Here is a 19,355-nt window from a genome sequence, read left to right as displayed (position 1 = left end):
TGGGTTTCTCATTCCACCAAAATTTTGCTTTTATAAACACAGTTGAAGTGAATGTTTTGCTGGTAAAAATCTCTGTGCAAACACTCTTAATGTTTTCTTAGAGTAATTTACAGAAGTAGAATTTTTAGATTAAAGGGTTAACATAATTACAGGAATTGTAATGCTTGGAAATTATTTTAAAAATTGTGTTCACTTTTGTTGGTTTTTTTTTTTGTTTTTCTTCTGGTACCAGGAATCAAACTGCCAGGCAGGTGCTTTGCCACTGAGCTAAATCCCCAGCCCCTGTGTTCACTTTTTAAAGACATTACCATTTCAAGTCTGGATTTGACTCTACAATAACCTTCCTGACAATAGTTTGGGAATCATTTTGTCTTTGTAGATTGAAACCTATCTAAATTTATAGTTCAGAAGAAACCCCATTTACTTCACCTTCATTGAAGGCTAGAAAGCTGTGAATTGTACCATGTGCTTGAGAATTGCAGATGACAGTGAGACCTGGTCAGAGGGCCTGTCCTAAGTGAATGCTGTTCTTTTATCTCTTGCTTTAGCAGGTCCTTATTTCAACCCGCGCTCTCGGCAGAGAATTCCGCGTGACCTCGCCATGTGTGTTACTCCGAGCGGCCAGTTCTACTGCTCAATGTGTAATGTCGGGGCTGGTGAAGAAGTGGAATTTCGGCAGCATTTAGAGAGCAAGCAGCACAAAAGCAAGGTGTCTGAACAGCGGTACAGGAATGAGATGGAGAACCTGGGTTATGTATAGTGGTTGTCATGTTCAGATGGAGCAGCTTGTCCTGCCTGTTTGCCTTCTGTCTACTTGCCCTGCTTTGTGGTCCTTTGATATGAGTCCACTCTTCTGCTTGATGTTAATAACGTGTACCCTGCAATGGTACCATGAGATGTCAAAATCCCGGGGGCGGGGGGAGGGAGGCGTGCTTCTTAGGTCCTTACACTTTTCCAGGTCCACTGTGTTGAGCTATTTATAGCATGTGACCTACCTACCCCATGGGAAATAACACTTTACCTTGGCTGAGTTCTGGTTGACTTAATAATATGACTACAAATTTCATCTGCTCTTGCGGTTTTAGTTCTACGTACTGTTAGATAAAGAATTGTGTTGAGTTGAGTTCTTACTTGAGATCACAATGAAAGCTGAGATTTGTTTCTCAAGGCCTCAAGGGAATCATCACCTCACTGCACTGCCAGTAGGATGTCTCATTGCAGTCCGTACTAGGGTCTTTCCACGAATGGTTCCCTATGTCATGCCCCTCCATCACTGAAGTGCAGGTTTCCTTGAATTCAGACATTTTCAGTGTGCTTGTGGTCCTCCAGACGGCTGGAGGTCCTTTCCCGTTGTGGATTTCACGTATTTGATTGCCACCTTCTCCTCTCCCCTCACTCTCCCGTTGAATCCTCTTGTCTCATGGGCTTATTTTCATGCCCTACGTGCTGTTTTCCAAATTGTGGATTTGGATGCAGGAGTTTGAGATGGGCATGGTTTTAAAAAGAATATTTCCCATCTGATTGAGGAAACATGAATTTGTATTTGCTTTTTCAATTTAGAGTTTGATCTTCATTGATAGTAGTGTAACATGCTATTTATGATGGTCTTAACCATAACATAAGATCTCTTCATATTTTCTTTGGGCAGGAATTTTTAGATGAACCAGTCCTTACACTATTTCGTTCTCTGTTTGGTCCGTTTGTTGACGGTCCTGAAAAAAACCATTAATACCATTACCTACTGTTTCATAGGTAGAGGAGAATTTTTTTAAAAGCGGGTCAAGTTTCAGTATCACCATTTCCAGTAGAAAATTGTTTTTGCTTTTAAAATAAGAAGCCACTTGTATGTCTAGATTACCAATGGAGTATTATGTGAAGTTTCCTTAACTACATTTGAATCTACTTACTATATTTTACTTTACGTGGAGAAGATAGGTGCTCATCTATGCTTCTTTTGAAAGACCAGGCTCACCAGGAAGTTTATAGTGAGCAGTAGTATTTTTGTATGTTGGCAGATGCTTATTTGATTCCTTGTTATTAATTGAAACTCTTGGTAACCTTGAGAATTGTACAGGCAAATAGATAAAAAGGTATGATCATCATTTGTTTTTGGTAATACTTTGGATCAATTTTAAACAGTCTAGACCTATAATTAAAATTATAGTTTCTGTAAGGTGGTGGTTTATTGAAAAGTAGAATTATTTGGTAAATTTTTTTTTTCTCCCAGAAACAGAAGAATGAAATAACTTTCTGTTTAGATTCTCTCTGGATCTGTAACTCTTGTAATAGCCCTTTTTGCAGTAGCCGAGTCTCTAAAGTATAGTTAAATAGGGCTATTGAAGACTTGTCTTATTGGCCAGTAGGTTACTCATTTTGCTGCTAAATGTATTTTTTGGTAGATGTTAATATAGTACGGGTTTTACGATTATTTAAAAAATCTCATTTTTTTTCTATAGGTGTGTGTACACATATCACACGTTACCCTCCCCTCCGAATTTCATATGATTCCCTGGAGAGAATTTCACTGGATCCTTACTCCAGATACCATTAAATATTGTGGATATGAATTTACTTTTTGTAAAAGCAGCATTCATCTACTTTCAGTTTTTCCTTTGGAAATGAAATTAAAGGATGTGTTTCCCTGCCCTCTTCACCGAACAGGTTCAATATATGTGTACAAAAAGCAGTGGACTTAAGGGCTTGATGTTTTTTTCAGGCCTTGTATATTCAGGTTTCCAGTTTCCCAGTGCCCTTAATGGATGTTATGAATGCATAAGCATATTTTCTTTTAAAGAAAGAAGTTAGATTTATAGTGTTATTTCTTACTTGCTATATTTCTTTGCACTAACAGAGAATGATGTGTTTGTTTTATATGACACTTTAGTACCATATTGCCTAAAGGATTCAATTTCTTAATTTCCGAATTCTAGTCGATAAATACCTTCCACGATCACTTACAGAGCTTTCCTGCACATCTGAAAGACATCACAGATCTCTATGGTAGTAGCTTGTGTTTTGGGCTAGTTACGTTGCAGTGTTCTTTTTGTTCCACAGGTGAGACAGGGTGGCGGAAGCTGCCGTCACTGCGTGGAACGGTTTCTTGTATTGGCGCACTTTGTGTAGACAGTGTTTCTTCCTGCTTGATAGGCTGCTGTTGCCTCTGAATTAGTGATACGTAATCTCGGTTGATTTCATTTTGTGAAGTCCAGTCCTGCTCTGTAATGTGCTTTAGGATCTGTTCATCAGAAACCATGCCTCTTTTTATATGCTGTGTACAAGGATGGACAGAGGCCTAAACAAAGAAAAACCTTTAGCTAAAAAAAAAAGTAGATTTCAGTAATCATCTGTAAGAATGTGTAGCATCAAAATCTCTTTTCTCTGTGACTGTCCGTGTGTACATTGCCATTAAAAAAATCAATATTAGAAGATAATTATCAACTCTTCTAAGCTACTGAGAGCGAAAGGTTATAAAGGAAAATTTCCATGTTTCAACTAAGATTGGATTGTATATGCCTTTAAAGTGTGTGTGTTCTTGAAGTTTAGTTATAAAATGCAATGTGTCCTGTGATCCCCTGAGTCCTCACTGAATAGAAAATACTTCTTTGGTCTTGTCTTGGGTCATGTCTTGGTCATGTCCTGCAACTTGTAAATATGTACATGTTGTTTATTATGTTGATTTGCTGGTCCTTTATTGCACTGAATTCTGTAAAGTGAATACTTTTTTATCATTCATTCTGAAAAATTCCCCCACCACACTCTCTGCCACTTTTTTCCTCTTTAATTAATTGATAGACTTAGACACCCATAGGATTTTTGAGACTCTGAGTGTGAATGAAGAACCATAGCTGAGATCTTCACATATGTCTCACTTAACAGGCTAATGGGAAGCACCAGGTCTTCCACCTCCCTTTGCAGAGCTGTTCTGTAGAACTGTATGCTTGTTTATGGCTACCGAGCTACAATTTGAACACGAAGGGAAGGAGGAGTATATATATACATTTATATGTTCATGCACCTACCTGTATATGTATATATTTGGTTAAATCTTCCTCTGCAGATAGGTTCTAAGGATTAGCAGTGGGATTTATGGTCTCTTCATGCCCGAGTTGTCTGCTACTGTGAACAACAACAGTTTGAGGCCGGTGCAGTGACCTACGTAAAATGCGTCTTGTTTGTGACAGGGAGAGACACGTAAGGAACAGTTCAATACAGTGTTCTCTGCAGAGAGGCCTAAAGGTGGTAGATGCGCAGCCTGGCTTGGTTCTGTCAGTGTCAGAACTTAGGCTGGAAGTACGCACTTAAGAACTTGGCGGGACTTGTTCTAAGACGATAGACACGAGTACTCATTTCTTAGAAATAAGTGGAGGAGTGATGTGTTAGGGTAGGCAAGGTTTTGAAAAGGTGTTTTAAAATATCCCACCTTACCATCTGTTTTTTGTTTTTTCTTACCAGACAAATCACTGTTGAGGCATTCCATGTATGATAAAAAGTGTTGCATTGCTGTTTTCGTGTTCTTGGTAGGGGAACTCCTACCACTGTGAGCTGTTACTGTCAATGTAGCTGAATGAACAAATAGCTGTAAATAGCCTCTCATAAGATTTCTACTGATAACTGTTGGATGTTTTCTTCCCATTATAAATGGGGGGATCATTTGTAAACTCCCTTTCTGGGTAGCTACCAAAAAAAGTACTGGCTTATGGTCCCGTGTGACCCTGTGTCCGTTAAGCCCAGAATACGAGTGCCTTTAGCAAGTGTTAGCATTTCACAGAGGAGAGATGACAGAATTACTGCTGTTAGTCATGGTTCACAGAACAGGAGCTTGGAATAGCAGAGGTCTGTGTGGATTCTGTTCTACATGTTTTTGTTGCTGCAGTCTCAATTTGATAGTAAGTAAAACTTAATTGGTCAGGAAACATATACCTTGAACACAAATCCAGGTATCTCAGGCTGGCAGTCGTCACCTTGATGTGTTACTTTCATATGTAGTGAATGGTAGTGTGGGAGATTCGGGGAGCTTTACACTGATGTTTGGATAAATTCTTTATTCCAGTGTCTTTTTCCAAAAGACTTGCTCATGTGTTTCTAGAGGAGAGAATGACATATTTCAAATAAAGTGTATTATCAACCTGGCTGGCATGATAATTATTGTGTTAACTCATCTCAGTTTTAAAAGAGATATCTTTACAAATCAAGTCTGAGGGCTTTAAAATTTCCCTCACTTCAATTAATTTAAAATTCTAAGTTGCCTGAGTAGCTAGAATCTTTAAAACACACCGCTAATCTTCCTTTGTTACAGAAACACTAACATTTTTGCATGAAAAACTTTAAACATATGTCAGAATAGAAAATGCTTTACGACAGACCCCACTGGAATCTCCCATTAACGTTTTGCACACTTGTCTTTCCACATAGGTATCTGCCCCTCACCCCGTCCCTCCGTCCGTCCATTAGGATAGGCATCGCAGTGTGAGTTTCAGACAGAGCACTTCCCCCAGGGGCATTAGCAAAGGTTTAATACTGATTTAAACATTCATAGCTTTTGACAGCGGCGTGTGAAGTCGATACCCTGCGCCAGTTAACATCCTGGTTCTCTCCCCTGCGGACTCCTGTCTTCCAGTTTCTGTTCTTGTGTGTGCGTGTAGCGAAGGAAGGCAACTTTTTCAAACGGAAATTTTCTGAAGTTGGTTATTTTACATGCTTAATTGTCAACAGTTTTCAAGTTTCACGGTAAGAGTTTTTTCTCTTCTGCTGGTGGTGTTTTTGCTGAACTATGCAGCTTCTTCAGAAAACTGTAAATTCGGATTGGGGTTCATGAAATCGGCGTATACCTCACTTCACCAATTGCTGCTTTTCCTCCTGTCCCTTCTGTCAGCTGCTCTACCGGAGGGTAGAGGGGGGAAGGGATCCAGCCCATGTATGATGAGCTGTTTCCAATGACTTGAGAACAGTGTCAGTAGTTTAGAAACTATTAATTCATCAAAGGAATTTGATTTCAGTTGCCTGAGCATTGTAATTACCCGTGCTTCCTCTAGCTGGAATTAGCAAAATTTACAATGATCGTACTGTACAGTGAGTTGTTGAAATTGTGAGCCTTAGTAACTATATTTAGCTTTCCCCTCGATACTGTTTAGTCTTTTGGATGTACGCCTTTATTTTTATGTTCACTTTTTGTGGGTCGATCTGCAAAATGTAAGCAACTTCAGGTCAAGATGATGCAATGAGCAAAACTGAATCAGAAATGAAATTTAAATGTTCCCGATTTATATTCTTGTGCTTCGTAGATATAGTTCCTGGTTTCTGAAACAACTGAACACTTCCTTTGGACCCTTTAAAAGAAGCTATGTATTTTTACCTCTTAGATGTTTATTTTTAGACAGTTCACAGTTCTTTTAACTTCACAATATTCTTATGGCCATAGCACTTAAGTAAACCCATTGCAGTCACTAAAATCTCACTATGCCATTTAAATACCAACTAACAATGCAGGGCTTGTCAGATTTCTTTTTACCTTTTTTTTTTTTTCCAATTTTTTTTTTGTCTTTTTGAGTTAGGGTCTTGCTATGCAGTTCAGGTTGGCGTTGAGCTCACTTTGTAGCTCAAGCTGGTCTCGAACTCGAGAGGATCCTCCTGCCTCAGCCTCCCAAATGCTGGGATTACAGGTGTGCGCCACCATGCCCAGCAGATTTTTTTTTTTTTTTTTGGTATAGGGAATCGAACTCAGGACCTTGCGATTGTCAGGCAGGCACTTGTGCCACTGAGCTATATCCCCAGCCCTTCTTTTTACCTTTAAATGGCCTTCATGATTCTCTCATCCCTGTGTAAGTACTTAAGTGACCCCCTCACTAGTGAAAATAAATGTTAATATCACTGGTTATATGTGTATTCTCTACATGAAGTTTTTTTTTTTTTTAAGAAAAAGTAACTCCATATTTTGAATGAGCAATATTATCCTAGGACAAAGCATATATAGTTTATTTCTACGCTGCAAATCTGGCATTTATGGGAACAAAACTCTTTTCAGAGTGGCTATTTTTTTTGCCTTCTATTGGAACCTGAGTGTCTTCCTGTGGTATTGTAAACCAGTGTGCCATTTTGTAAGAATTTCATGTTGATTCTGCATTGTTTGGTGTGCACTTTGAGGTACCTCTGTTGACCATGGTGATCTGGTGCGAGTGGGTGTGTTTGCTTGGAAATGCCTTACTAGAGTATGTCCGGGTCTGCTTTGAAGCAGTGTGCGTATCTGTTGGGACAGAAAGTGTCCTTTTGATGTGTGCTCTAGAGTCAGAAGTAAGACTGATTTTACTTTCACTGTAAAGGTTGTATTTCAGTGCAGCTATTGGCTTAAGAATAAAATCATGGGAAACCAAGGGACATTGGAACCCTTCCTGAACGGCATGGTAACTGTTTAAACTGCTTTGGTTACTTTATAAGAACTATATCTTGGTAAAAGATACAGCTAAAAAAATGCCAGCCCAAACTGTATGAAATTGAGGTTGTTTCATAAAATTTTCTTTAAATGTCACACAGGGGTTTCAGATCTTTGTATGCTACGGGAGCGATGTGCCAGTCACTGCTTTGGAAATCTGTTTTTGTTCTGGGACTGTCGTGGGATTAAAACCAATCAACTGTGAATTGTGAAACTGAAATTGCCCTTTTGGTTTTGTTTTCTTCAGCATATTGAATATAGAAACCTGAAAGTTAGTTACAATTTATACTGCTTATGTTGACGGCTCATTTTGGCTGTATATTCTCATGTACTGATTTCCGATAAAAGCTTGATGTTATTCTAACAGGCATTTTGTGTTCAATTTAATAAAACAGTTTCTGAGTCTTGTCTGCAAATGGTTTGGTGATGAGCTGGAGATCGAGGAAGACGGTAAATCGTCAGCACTGAGGTGTCCTTCCCATGCTGATCGTGAAGGAATGTGGGGTCCCCATTCCTCAGTCCGCACATGCTCTGCCACACACTGCCTGAGCTCACGCAGCGCGCCGGGCACCCTGGGGGAGGCCGTGGAGCTGACCTAGCATTGCCTTCCCCGTCCCTGGGGTTGGCCTGGGGCTGCAGTGAGCTCTCAATTTGAGTGATCTGTTTTAACACTTATCTTCCCTTTAAATCTGAGAAAAGCTGGCCTTAGCAGGACCACAGCCATTGCTTCTGGAAACAAACACACGAAAAAGCTTATGCTTGCTAATCTTTTGGCTGTTTCGTATATAAAATACTCTTACAGACACAGTTTGTGTATGCAATAGATTATTGAAATGTGGTCCTCTGAGCACTCTCGTTTATATGCAGTGTGCTTTTGAATTTAAATGCTCATTTTAAAGGGTAGATTATCGGCTGTAAGAGGCTGTTATGCTTTGTTTAATCGGGATGCAAGACACATACGCTGAGTGTCGTGGGAAAATTCTTGTGTCTGTACCAAAAAAAAAGTTTCTGAATGAAGTGAATAGATCGCACAGAATTTTTGTGGTGTAAAGTACTCAAGCATCAATACATTTATTAAATCATCTCCAAGAGATTTTTAGCTTAAAAGGAAGCTGTGATAATTGGTATAAAAAGTCTTAAGCCACTAGATTTTCAGCTTTTTTTCAGGTATTTCTGAGGCCTACTCATTCCCTGGAAATCATTTGAATATCAGTCACTGGGTGTTACACTTTAAAATCACCAGCATGTCAAAGGCTTCAGCGAACTTTTCCAGGTCTTACAAATTGATATGAGATTATCAGGAGATCGGAAATATACCTTGTTATGATGAATTTTAAGACTCAGCATTTGAGCTTAGGCCTAACCCACCAAGTGTTATTTTTATTTGTGAGATATTCATAAGCTGTTGAGAAGTGGGAACTTAAGAAAAACATGTGAATACTATTTAATAAAGATGTGACTATGAGCTGTTATAAAAAAAAATTAAAAGCCCCAATACCTTTTGTCCATGGTGTGTATGTGCTTGTGTGTGTCTGCTACACACTGAGACACACGGACACACAGTGCGAGTGGCATGTATATTAAAGGGGGTCTGGAAATTATGTTGAAGAGGATCAAGTACCTCTAATGAGACATGTCCAAAGGAACAGATGTTAAATCTGCCACTGGAAGAAGTAGAGCAGTTATAACTTAACGCTTGGCATTTTGGCTAAGTCTTTAAGTGTGTAATTAGAATTTCAAATGTGTTTTGGCTGGCAGCTGTCCCTCCAGACAGAAGCAAGATGTCTTTCATTGTAGCTTCAATTTTTAATTTTTGCCTTTGCCAGAGGCACTTCTGAAACCCTATTTTCTAGACAGTTTATGAGGTTATGGAATTAGACGAAAGGTATCTAGCGCCACCGTGTGGATTCTGTAAAATTTGCAGTCAGCCATTGGTGGTTGGTGTAATAATTTTGAAGCAGGATCTTTGGTTAAAAAAAAATCACCTTTGGAGGATATGAGTTTCTTTTGGTAAATAAAACAAAACTCAGCTTTTAATCTGTAAATAAGCCAAGACAAACACGTATTTAAGAGATAATGAGGATTATATTTTTTTTACAGCTTTAAGCTGTCTAAGAGTGGGAGAAATGGTGAACTAAGAATCAGGATATTTATGTGTGTGTATAGAGAGATATATATGCAGATATAAACATACTTTTGTGATGCTTTAAAATTATTTTTCTTTTGAAAATCTGTTACTTATACATTTTTCTGTATGTGGACAACAAAAGCAGGGAATTAAAATTATGGTCAATAAAAGCCCCAAAAGAAAAGTCACAAACTATAAGAATCTTGACTCAAAAAAGACTGATGAAAATTAAAAACAAAATATGTACGGGGGCAAGTGATACAAAATACAGAAATTATGCTAATAATATGAAAACCAAGCTATTCAGTATTACATTTTCCCACATATATTTCAGAAGAATATAATACTTTCTGCTTCTAGCTGTTTGAAAGGGGGCATCTATTCAGTCTTTTATTAGATATTTCCAACGTTTTTGTAAAGGTATGTGCTGGATGACGCCCCAGCTCTGTCTTCAGTGCATCACTTCATCTCTCTGAACTTCAGTTCCCCAGAACTAGGGTGTTAGGTAGGAGTCCCACTTACTTATTTCCGCTCTTGTCTCCGTACTGTGGGTAACTTGAGAGGACTTAGCCCTTTCTTAAAAGCAGATCGACTTTTGAATAGCTAAGTCTTGAACTCATCTCTAAACTCTGTGCTTCCCTGCCCCTGCCCTGAGCCAATCACAGTTGCTGGTGGTTTTGATTTTTCCCAGAGATAGTCTATGCCCTGTGCGTGGTGGTATTCCAAGCCCACTGCCCATCACCTTGGGCTTTTTGGTGACCAATGTGCCAGGCCAAGCATTCCATACCAGCATGTGGAGGTGTATTTCATTCTTTCTGATTCCGTGGTGTTCCCTTCTAGGATTTTAAAAATATGCTTTATTTATCCTCTGCTGGTGGACATATATATCATCTGATCCTTTAAGTAAAGGGCTTAAAGATGTTAAATATTCCTAAAATTTACTATTATAACCATTAATGGACAATTTGGTGGCATTAGGTACATTCACTTTATTGTACAATTTTGTATAAACTTTTTTCATTCCTCTCAAACTGACACTGTGCTCACTAAATAATGGTTTTCCACTCCTTTCCCCCCAGTTCCTGGCATCTACCATTCTATTTTCTGTATCTCAGAATTTGACAACTCTAGGGACCCCATGTGTCATGGACTGATCAGGCTCACGACCTCCCAAATGAGAGGACAGTGAAGGCTTAAATAAAAGAGACAGGTGCCATGATTTTAGGGCTCCAGGAGGATCAAAATCCTGTAGCAGAATTCGAGATTCTCTGGAAGCTGAGACAAATAACTTCTCCGGGTGGCCCATTTTTATTTGGTTTTCAAACGAAGGGAATACTGAGGAAAGTAGAAAACCTGAGCAGGACCTTGGGAGTCAGTACAAAGACTTCCCCAAGTGGTAAATTATGCTAATTAGGAGATTGTCTTATCTCCAGGTTGCCATTCACTGCAGGAGTGAGATATCTGCAGTTGCAGTCTCTAGTTAATTGGGGTTGGAGCCAGGCATCCTCCGCTGTGGCCTCACCTTGTCCTTTGAGGCATCAGGGTCTCACCGGCCACTATATGCCTCAGCTGGGACCAGTGACTCATAGAGGTTCACGTATTGTGAGTCCACTGCCTATCTCCAGACAAGACTCACAAGTAAACATAGAAAGCCAATTGATTATCTTAAATCCTGCTCCGAGCCACTTCATAGAGGTCTCCATCACCCATGTATGTGGGATTTGTCCTCTTCTATCTGTCTTATATCATTTAGCATAGTGTCATCTGAGCTCATCCATACTGTGCTACATGTAAGACTTCCTTCTGAAGGCTGAATAATATTCCTTTATATACACACAATTTGTGTATCTATTCATCCATTCATGGATGCTTGGGTTGCTTCTGTCTTTTGGCTGACATGAATAATGCTGCTATGAACGTGGGTGTATTGGTTGCATATAAGTTACAGAAGTTCACCAACTACTCATATTCTTACCACTGAGCTCCTCAGCACTATGAAATCTTCAGATTTTTCTGTATTTCTTATTTTTTAAAAAAAGAAAACATGACATTTAACCAAGGCCTGCTGTGCAACCCTCTCGAAATCCAATCTGTTTTCTCCCTCTCCGGATAAACCTACCATCTTGACTTTTGTTTTTTAATTTATTATTTCCAGGTATATTGTTATGTTAATACCATCGGTATCCATAATACAGAGCAGTCCTTATGTTTTTAAAAGTAGCGTAAATGGCCTCGTAGTGTGTAAATGCCTCTGTGCTTTCCTTGTTCTCCTCAACATTATGAGATTTATCTATGATGCTACATGTAGACCTAATTCATCTTAAATGTTATGTGGTGTCCATTGTCCAATTGTACCACAATTATTTCTTTTTGGTTTTTCTCCGGTACCGGGAACCGAACTCACGACCTTGCGCTTGCCAGGCAGGCGCTTTTGCCGCTGAGCTAAATCCCCAGTACCACAATTATTTCATGCTTCTGTTGATGGACATCGAGGTGGCTTGCAATAATTATTACAAATAATACTACAGTAGATGTTATTTATCTTCATAGACATTTGTTTAATGAATTTTAGAAAGTAAATCATTGCTTCATCACCTTGGAACTTATTAGAAATGCTGCGCCCCTGGCACCCCATCCGAGGCTTACAGAACTAGAGCTTAGCTTAATTCAAGAACCCCAGGAGAGTCACAGGCATATGAAACTTTGAGCAGTTGTCCTCATACTGAGTGGCGTGCTGGAATCACTTGAGAAGTTAAAACACAATTTATGCCAGTGATTCTGATTTAATGGAGGTATTCCCGGGTCACCAAAGAGTGTTTAACGCTCCTTTGGGAATTCTAATGTGTCGCCAAGACTTAGAGTGACTAAAACAGCTGTGACTGCAGTGTGTGCGCCACCTGCTTTAACGGGAGGCCTCTTCAGGAAGAAAGTTCACCTGGAAGGGGCTGGCGCTGGCAGGGAGGTGCCGTTTCTGATCCCGGAAATTATCATAACACTTGAGCAGATGCTTTGTCCTACTCTAAGTACAATTAATTCTTCAGTGATAGAGTTTAATTTACTTAAACACTTAGAACACACTAATTATATATCAAGTGATCTTCTGATAAGCACTTTATTCATGTCTCTCACTTAGCCTTTGTTGGAAGATTTCCTTTCCACTTAAGAAGGGTTTGAAATTTTGAGTGAAATGGAAGAGCTTACGGGAAAGTCAGAGGGATGCGGCAGTAATACCAGATTGCTCAGCTAAACGCGTGGGCTTTGTGTGGACAGAGCTCCTGCTTCCTGAAGAGACTGTGCCTATTTTGTGACGAGGCTTTTCTGCTCAACACCGCAAAGACAGTGTGGTCAAGACTGGGAAAATTCCTGACGTTCCATCAGAGTCTCTGAGCTAATTCTTATCTACCCAGCCCTCCATGTCTCCTGCGTTGGAGAGCGGGGCACTTTACTCACAACTGGACTGGCGCTTTCAGAAGTGTATTGTGTGACTTAAAGGAACTTCTTCAGAGTTTATTTTATCCATTGCTAAAATTCATGTTTAATCACGTAAGGAAACATACATACACCTTCACTGTCGAATGCTCAGACACGGGCTGGGAATGTAGCTCCGTGGAGGAGTGCTTGTCTAGCACATGCAAAGCCCTGGGTTCAATCCCCAGTACTACAAAAAAGAAAAAAATAATAATCACGTTTGAAAAGGAAAGATAAAATTCCTTAAACTCCCCATTTTCCCAATCCCACCTTTTCTTTCTGAGAGGTAACCAATATTGTCAGCGTTGTTTGTGATCCTTCGGAAGCACTTAGGAACCATCATGGGCCAGTGGAGATGCAGGAGGCTGAGATGACAGAATAAACTCCTGAGTGCAATAAACAATTGCCCTTTGTAGCATGGCGTGTTTTAGAGACCCATCGTAAGACCCTGATAAAAGCATAAAAGCAGGATGTTTGCATGAAGTGAGAAATTGTTACCAAAAAAAAAAAAAACCAAAACCATAAAAGCCCAAACCAAGCAAAACCCCTAAACAGCCAAAATGAAGCAAGCCCATTAGCTTCACTTAAAATCACTAGTTTGGGTGTCACACAGCCGGGAGATACATTGTTCATTTCTCACTGGCTGTGCTGCAGGCAGCGCCTCTGACTTCAGGGCCACTTTTGCTGAGAACACTGGCTTCGCCTGGGCCTGCAGATGTCTGATGGATCTGAAAAGGGACGCAGGGTTTGGCACGTCCGTCTTCACATGGGTCTGTCCCCTTAGCCGTTTTAACCCTAGGGTCTGATTCTACCCAGCTGTGCGTGGAGACGTGTTGATCATTTAAGACATGCGTTATCCAGTACTGTGACACGGGGTCAGCCTGGCCCATTATCTGCTGGAGCTGGTGTGTGTGGTTCTCCCCTCCTCTTTCCCAGCAGCTCAAGTGCTAGAAGTCTTTCAGCCTTTTGATAAGGCCAGGACATTCACGCAAGACGATGACACCACGGTAAGGGCAACTCAGCAGGCTCTGACCAGAGTCCACAGCGTGTTGGCCCACCAAGTACAGGCTGGGATGTCTCGCACAGGGTGAAGATGCCAGGGACGGGAGAAATCAACATCTTTTAGGATGAGGTGACCGTGACCAGTCAGTGGTCCAAGTCCATCACAAGAAAAAACATCTTTTGGAACAGGCTGCTGGCCAGCGAAGATTAACTCCAGAAATTAATAAGAACCTGCTGCTCCCTTTGCTGTGTGTGCAATGGTTTGCTCGCTGTCTTGACTAATTGCTTGCTCCCTTAGCAAAAGCTCCAGTTTGGCTGAAGCCCCTTTCCTCCTCCAATAAAGCATTGCCTGTGCGGAGTGTGTGAATTTAGCTCTGTCTTGTTTCTACTCTATCTGGTTGAAAGATCCCATCTTCCAGTATCCTCTCCAAATCTTTTTCTATGTATATCTAAAGAGTCTTTCCATTTTGGGGAAAAATTTCTAAGCTCTCTACTTTTATTTTTTTGGTTTTTTGGTTTTTTTGAGACAGGGTCTCACTATGTAGTCTAGGTGGGCCTGGAACTGACTATGTAGTCCAGACTGGCCTTGAACTTGTGGTAATCCTCCTGCCTCAGCCTTCTGAGTGCTGGGATTACAGGCGTGCACCACCATGCCTGGCTGCTCTCTATTTTTAATACCTACTATAGTGTTTCTTACGCAACTATTTTCTTACCTGTCTCCTAGATTTTCTAAATTCTGCTATGTGTTACTCTGATGGTTAAGCTCAATACTGTCAGCTTGTTTGGCTTTGGAACTGCTCAGGGGATTGGTGGAGTTCACTTCTCAGTGCCTCCATGTGGGTTTGGGGGTGTGGCCTTGGAGTCCACATCTGGGCCTGTCCCCTTCCTCTTCGGTGCTATCCTCCCCAACCCTCGCTGCTTCTCTGACGCTGTGAATTGTCTGCCACCCCCTTCCACAGTGATGATCCTGCCTTGGAGCCAGCCCACCATGGACCAAATCCCCTGAAACTGTGAACCACATTAAACCACTCCTCCTTCGTGTTGTGGGCGTCAGGTATTGCGTCCAGCAACAGGAAATCTGACTAATATAGTGAGACTAGGTATGAGTTTACTCATCCAGGATAGGGTTTAAAAATACACTCCGAATGATAGAATAAGTTACCACGGTTAAAGTGTTCACTGATGTGTCAGAATTATATTTAAATGACATTTGATGTATCTCCTGTTTTAGATGGATAAAACTGTTAGGCCCAGGCCTTTCCTCGGCATGAGAATTGTGCCTTGTTTTGGTATCGGGATTCCCTCCCAAAAGGAGTCAGTGGTACGTTTGGTTAGCAGCCTGGGGGATTTTCATTTGCTCAGTGAGATGCTTTCTCCTAGACTTTCCCCTTTCTCCCTCTCCCTCTCTGCAGGAAGACTGGTGAGCTTTGTCATGCAGGGATTCTGTCAGAGAGCTGGCCTGAGGTATCCAGCTGGCCGCTGGTTTTGTGTTTTTTTTTTTTTGTACCGGGAATTGAACTCAGGACCTTGTGCTTGGCCAGGCAGGCGCTTGTACCGCTGAGCTATATCCCCGGCCCTGGTTTTGTGTTATCAGGGAGGGCCTTAGGAGACACTAATGTGCTCTGCAGATGACCGCTGTCAGGATGGCCGCTGTCTGATGCCAGTGCACGTTTCCTCACCAAGCCCTCCTGCCAGCTCTTACTGGACCGAGGAAAGACAATGAGCAGCTTGATGCTTCTTTGCATGTAATCACCATTTTATTACTTGGTAGCGGGGGAGAAGAACGGGGCAGCCATCTGTGGGTTCAAGGACTTTGCCTCATAATTGTCCTACTGCAGGTGGCTGCTATCGTCTCGGTCTAACCCACCTGGCCATACGGCACAGAGATGCAAAAGAAAGACAAAAAAGTTCTGCAGTTGAGGAGCTCTGAGATGACCCAGTGTCCTGTCTGGAGCGAAAGGTCTCATCTCTAAAAGCTCGTGGCTTTTATTGGTGTCCATCAGGGAGGTGGGTGGGGATCCCGGCAGAGTGCATATGGCCAAGAAACTTTGTAGCTGCCCCAGGCATGGAGGCCTCTAATTAGCAATGCACAGATAGTTTTGATGCATGAAAGGCTGGCACCTTTACTGCCAGGAACATTTGTTTCAATATAGCCAGCTGTACATGTCTCAGTAAACAGGGTGAAGGAGAGGTCAGGAACAGGTTGTGGCAAGGGCTGTGTTCCTCAGGAGAGAGCAGCGTGGTGGCCTCCTGTGGCTGCCACCTTTAACGTTTATGGACTGCGGGGCTGATGCCTGTGAAAATGGATATGCATTTAAAAGGGGGTATTCTCCAGTACACGCTGCTCCTGACGTTCTTTTGTTTAAAAACTTTCCCTGGTTCCTCCCCATGGCCTGACATTTAAATTCTGTTGTTATAGAAATAAATCAAAGCTTTCTTAAAGCGAACGCAACCCAGCTGCCTCAGGCTGAATTAGACTGGCAGATGTGTTTTGTCTGGCCCCGTGGTGTTTTAAAAAAATGAGAATTAGTTACCAAGAGATCAAGGTCAAGGGATTTAATATGAAAATTAGGATTTCTGGCACCATTGGCCAACATTTCTGCATAGATCAGATAAAATGAGTTGCACAGTCCTCACATGAGACCCGAGCGCTCTCTGCTTCACAGTAGCTCTCCCCGTAGTGGACTCTCTCAGGGCTACTTTCTTAATTGGGCTGCTTCTCTGCTCCTGTGGGGTGGGATTCATGAAGAAATTCCCCAGCCTTGATGTCAAGGTGGACGCCTGGAAGTGCGGTGTTCATACCCTATGCGACAACTTTTGAGTAACGAAGATCGAGAGCCAGTTCACTGATAAATACTCCTCACTTTTGTGTCCGTTTTGAATAACTCCAAGGTACATCCTACCTAGCTTTTTAGAGGGTACTCAGGAAAAGGGGCCAGAGTTGACCAGAGCGGCAGCCAGATTCATATTCTCCCTTGAATGGCTTCTTCTCTTTCTCTTCTTTGCTCTCACTTTTGGAAGCACCTCCTAGCATAAATTTCCTGTGCTTCAAGCCTGGCCTCCGGCTCTGCTGTGAGGTAGGAAGCCAGGCTGAGATCCCCACCTTTCCTTAGTTTCTAAACCGATTTACTTAATTCATGCAGTTTACCTCCCTGGCCTTGAAGGCAAGACCCTGCCTTCCAGACTTACCGAAAGGAACTCACCCCGGTATTCTGCACCATTCCCGCCCTAGTGAGCGTCAGCTTCTCTTTCAGTAGGAGAGCTATTTGCTGTTGCCGGTGGGTTCCTTTGTTCAGGACCCTGGCCTCCAGCCTCCCCACCCATCCTGTTCCACTTAGCCCTCAGGCAAATTCTCCTCAGAATCCGAGGCCAGCTTTGGTTTAGCGGATGCCTCCATCTTTATTTTATTTTATTTTATTTTATTTTGGTACTGGAAATCGAACTCATGACCTCAGGCTTGCCAGACGAGCGCTTATGCTGCTGAACTATATCCCGGCCCTCCTCTATCTTTAAAGGAGAAGGAGGGGGAGAGAGGGAGAGCTTGCAGGCGGAGGAGGAAGATGTGGATGAGCCAGCTCTTCTCATCTGGCAGAAATGGCGTCGGGTTCAGGTGTGAGGTTTTACCTCAGAAAGGAGAAAAAGCCTTCATTTTCTGAGACGGGAATAATGATAGCAACCACTGACCTACCTGTATATCTGCTGCGTGTCAGGAAATGCCCTGAGTGCTTTCAAAATATTAAATCGATGTTAGATTTTTTTCCCTACGAAGACTATGAAGTACGTGTAAGGTGTGATCAAAATACATGGTGCGTGTTTAAAGAAAATTTATTACGGTTGCAGACATGTTACCATTAAGCCTGTCAGAGTCCTCCGCCTCACTTCCAACCCTGAGCGGCTCGTTCTTGCCACGCTCCGCCGCAGATCTTCTGTGAGTGCGACTTCTTTGGTGAGTGTCTTTACTTGTGCAGTCATGGCTGCTTTGATGTTCTACAATGACTCACATTGTTTTTCTTTCTTCGACACTTTTGACTCTTAGGAAGAGCCAGAAGCGGCAGGGTGCCAGAGCCAGTGAGAAAGGTGGATGAGGACACACTGTAGTGTTTTCACGAGCCTGCCTTTCTCTTGCACATACTCCGCAGAAGAATTTGCGCATTTGTTGATCACAGGTTGTAAAGCCACTCCCAAAGGCGGACTTCCAGATCTGCTTCAGAGAGTAGTGAGAAGGTGGGCTACGTGTCTTCGAAGCGAGGCGGGAGGATTTTGAGGGGACTGTGACACCGCATCTGGGATGCACCTTGGGGCCCTCGTGTGAAGGGAAATAAACCAGGCACACAAGCTTACATATTGCGTGGTTCCTCTTATACGAGAAACCCAAAGTATATAAAAAGAAAACAAAATAAAAGATAGATAATAAAAAGCAGGGAAGCTGGGCGTGGTGGCGCATGCCTGCAATCCCAGCACTTGGGAAGCTCAGGCAGGGGTTACTGTGAAAGTTCAAGGCCAGCCTGGGCTATATAGTGAGACCCTGTCTCAACAACAAACAAACAAGTAGGGAGACAGGTCTTTTTCAGAGGGAAAGCGGATCGAGAGATGGAGCAAGTAAGGAAGAAGGGGAGAGAAGGGATGGAAACAAGACTGAAGCTGTGGCGTGTACATTACCAGCTCCCCGCGAGGAATGTGAGCATTACGCACTGCAAACACATATCAATGAAGAAAGTGATCTGAAAACATTTAAACATTCATGATGTGTTTTGATCTCCCCTGTATTGCTCTCATCCCTGTTTAACAGGTTAGAAAGGTAAGGGACAGCGAGCTCAGGAAACCAAGGTCACAGAGCTTGTAGGTAGCCAGGTGGAAAGTAGTCTGCCTTAGAGATCATGCTCCTGACTATGCCTTACTACTCGTTTTGATTTTTATTTTTTTAGTGCCTGTGCGGCACATAACATTTCATTCCTCGCGGACAGTTGGTCCATGTGCATCACACACCTCGATTCCTTTTGTCATCCTCATCCCCTCCTCTCCCACCTCCTTCCTCTATTTCTTGGTCGCTCCTATGCCTTACTTCTTAAGGGAAATGAATACAGAAAATACAGCGGGGTGTATGCCTTAGTCCTAGCTCCTCAAGAGGCTGAGACAGGAAGATCACTTGAGCCCAGGAATTCAGGGCCAGCCTGGGCAGTATAGCAAGACCTGTCTTGAAAAATGTATATACATAGGGAAAAGAAAGCTGAGATGGTTTGTGATTGTTAGCCTAAATTTTCTCAATGAAGCAGAAAATAGAAGCAGCCAGTATGACTGGAGGAGGCAGTGACTGAATGTGCGTTTGCCTAT

The 19,355-nt window shown here is 42.0% G+C and overlaps 1 protein-coding gene across 4 annotated transcripts in view; it reads left to right on the top strand.

Annotated features, from left to right (window-relative positions):
- The window catches only part of Zmat3 (zinc finger, matrin-type 3), a 31,288-nt gene extending 26,159 nt beyond the window's left edge, over positions 1-5,129 (top strand). For 3 of the 4 annotated variants that reach the window (XM_005383033.2, XM_013513603.1, XM_005383032.2), the window contains one exon: positions 549-5,129. In XM_005383033.2, coding sequence (XP_005383090.1) covers positions 549-760 — 212 coding nt within the window. In that variant the 3' untranslated portion in view covers positions 761-5,129. The remainder of the gene's footprint in view (positions 1-548) is intronic. The other variant, XM_005383034.2, reaches the window with a different exon arrangement.
- The last annotated feature ends 14,226 nt before the right edge of the window (positions 5,130-19,355 follow it).

This window comes from Chinchilla lanigera, unplaced genomic scaffold (genome assembly GCF_000276665.1).
Source record: "Chinchilla lanigera isolate Chin_1 unplaced genomic scaffold, ChiLan1.0 scaffold00019, whole genome shotgun sequence".
In the NCBI taxonomy this organism is placed as follows: Eukaryota; Metazoa; Chordata; class Mammalia; order Rodentia; family Chinchillidae; genus Chinchilla; species Chinchilla lanigera.
The sequence above is the reverse complement of the archived record's forward strand: the minus strand, read 5'-3'. Positions and strand labels throughout refer to the sequence as shown.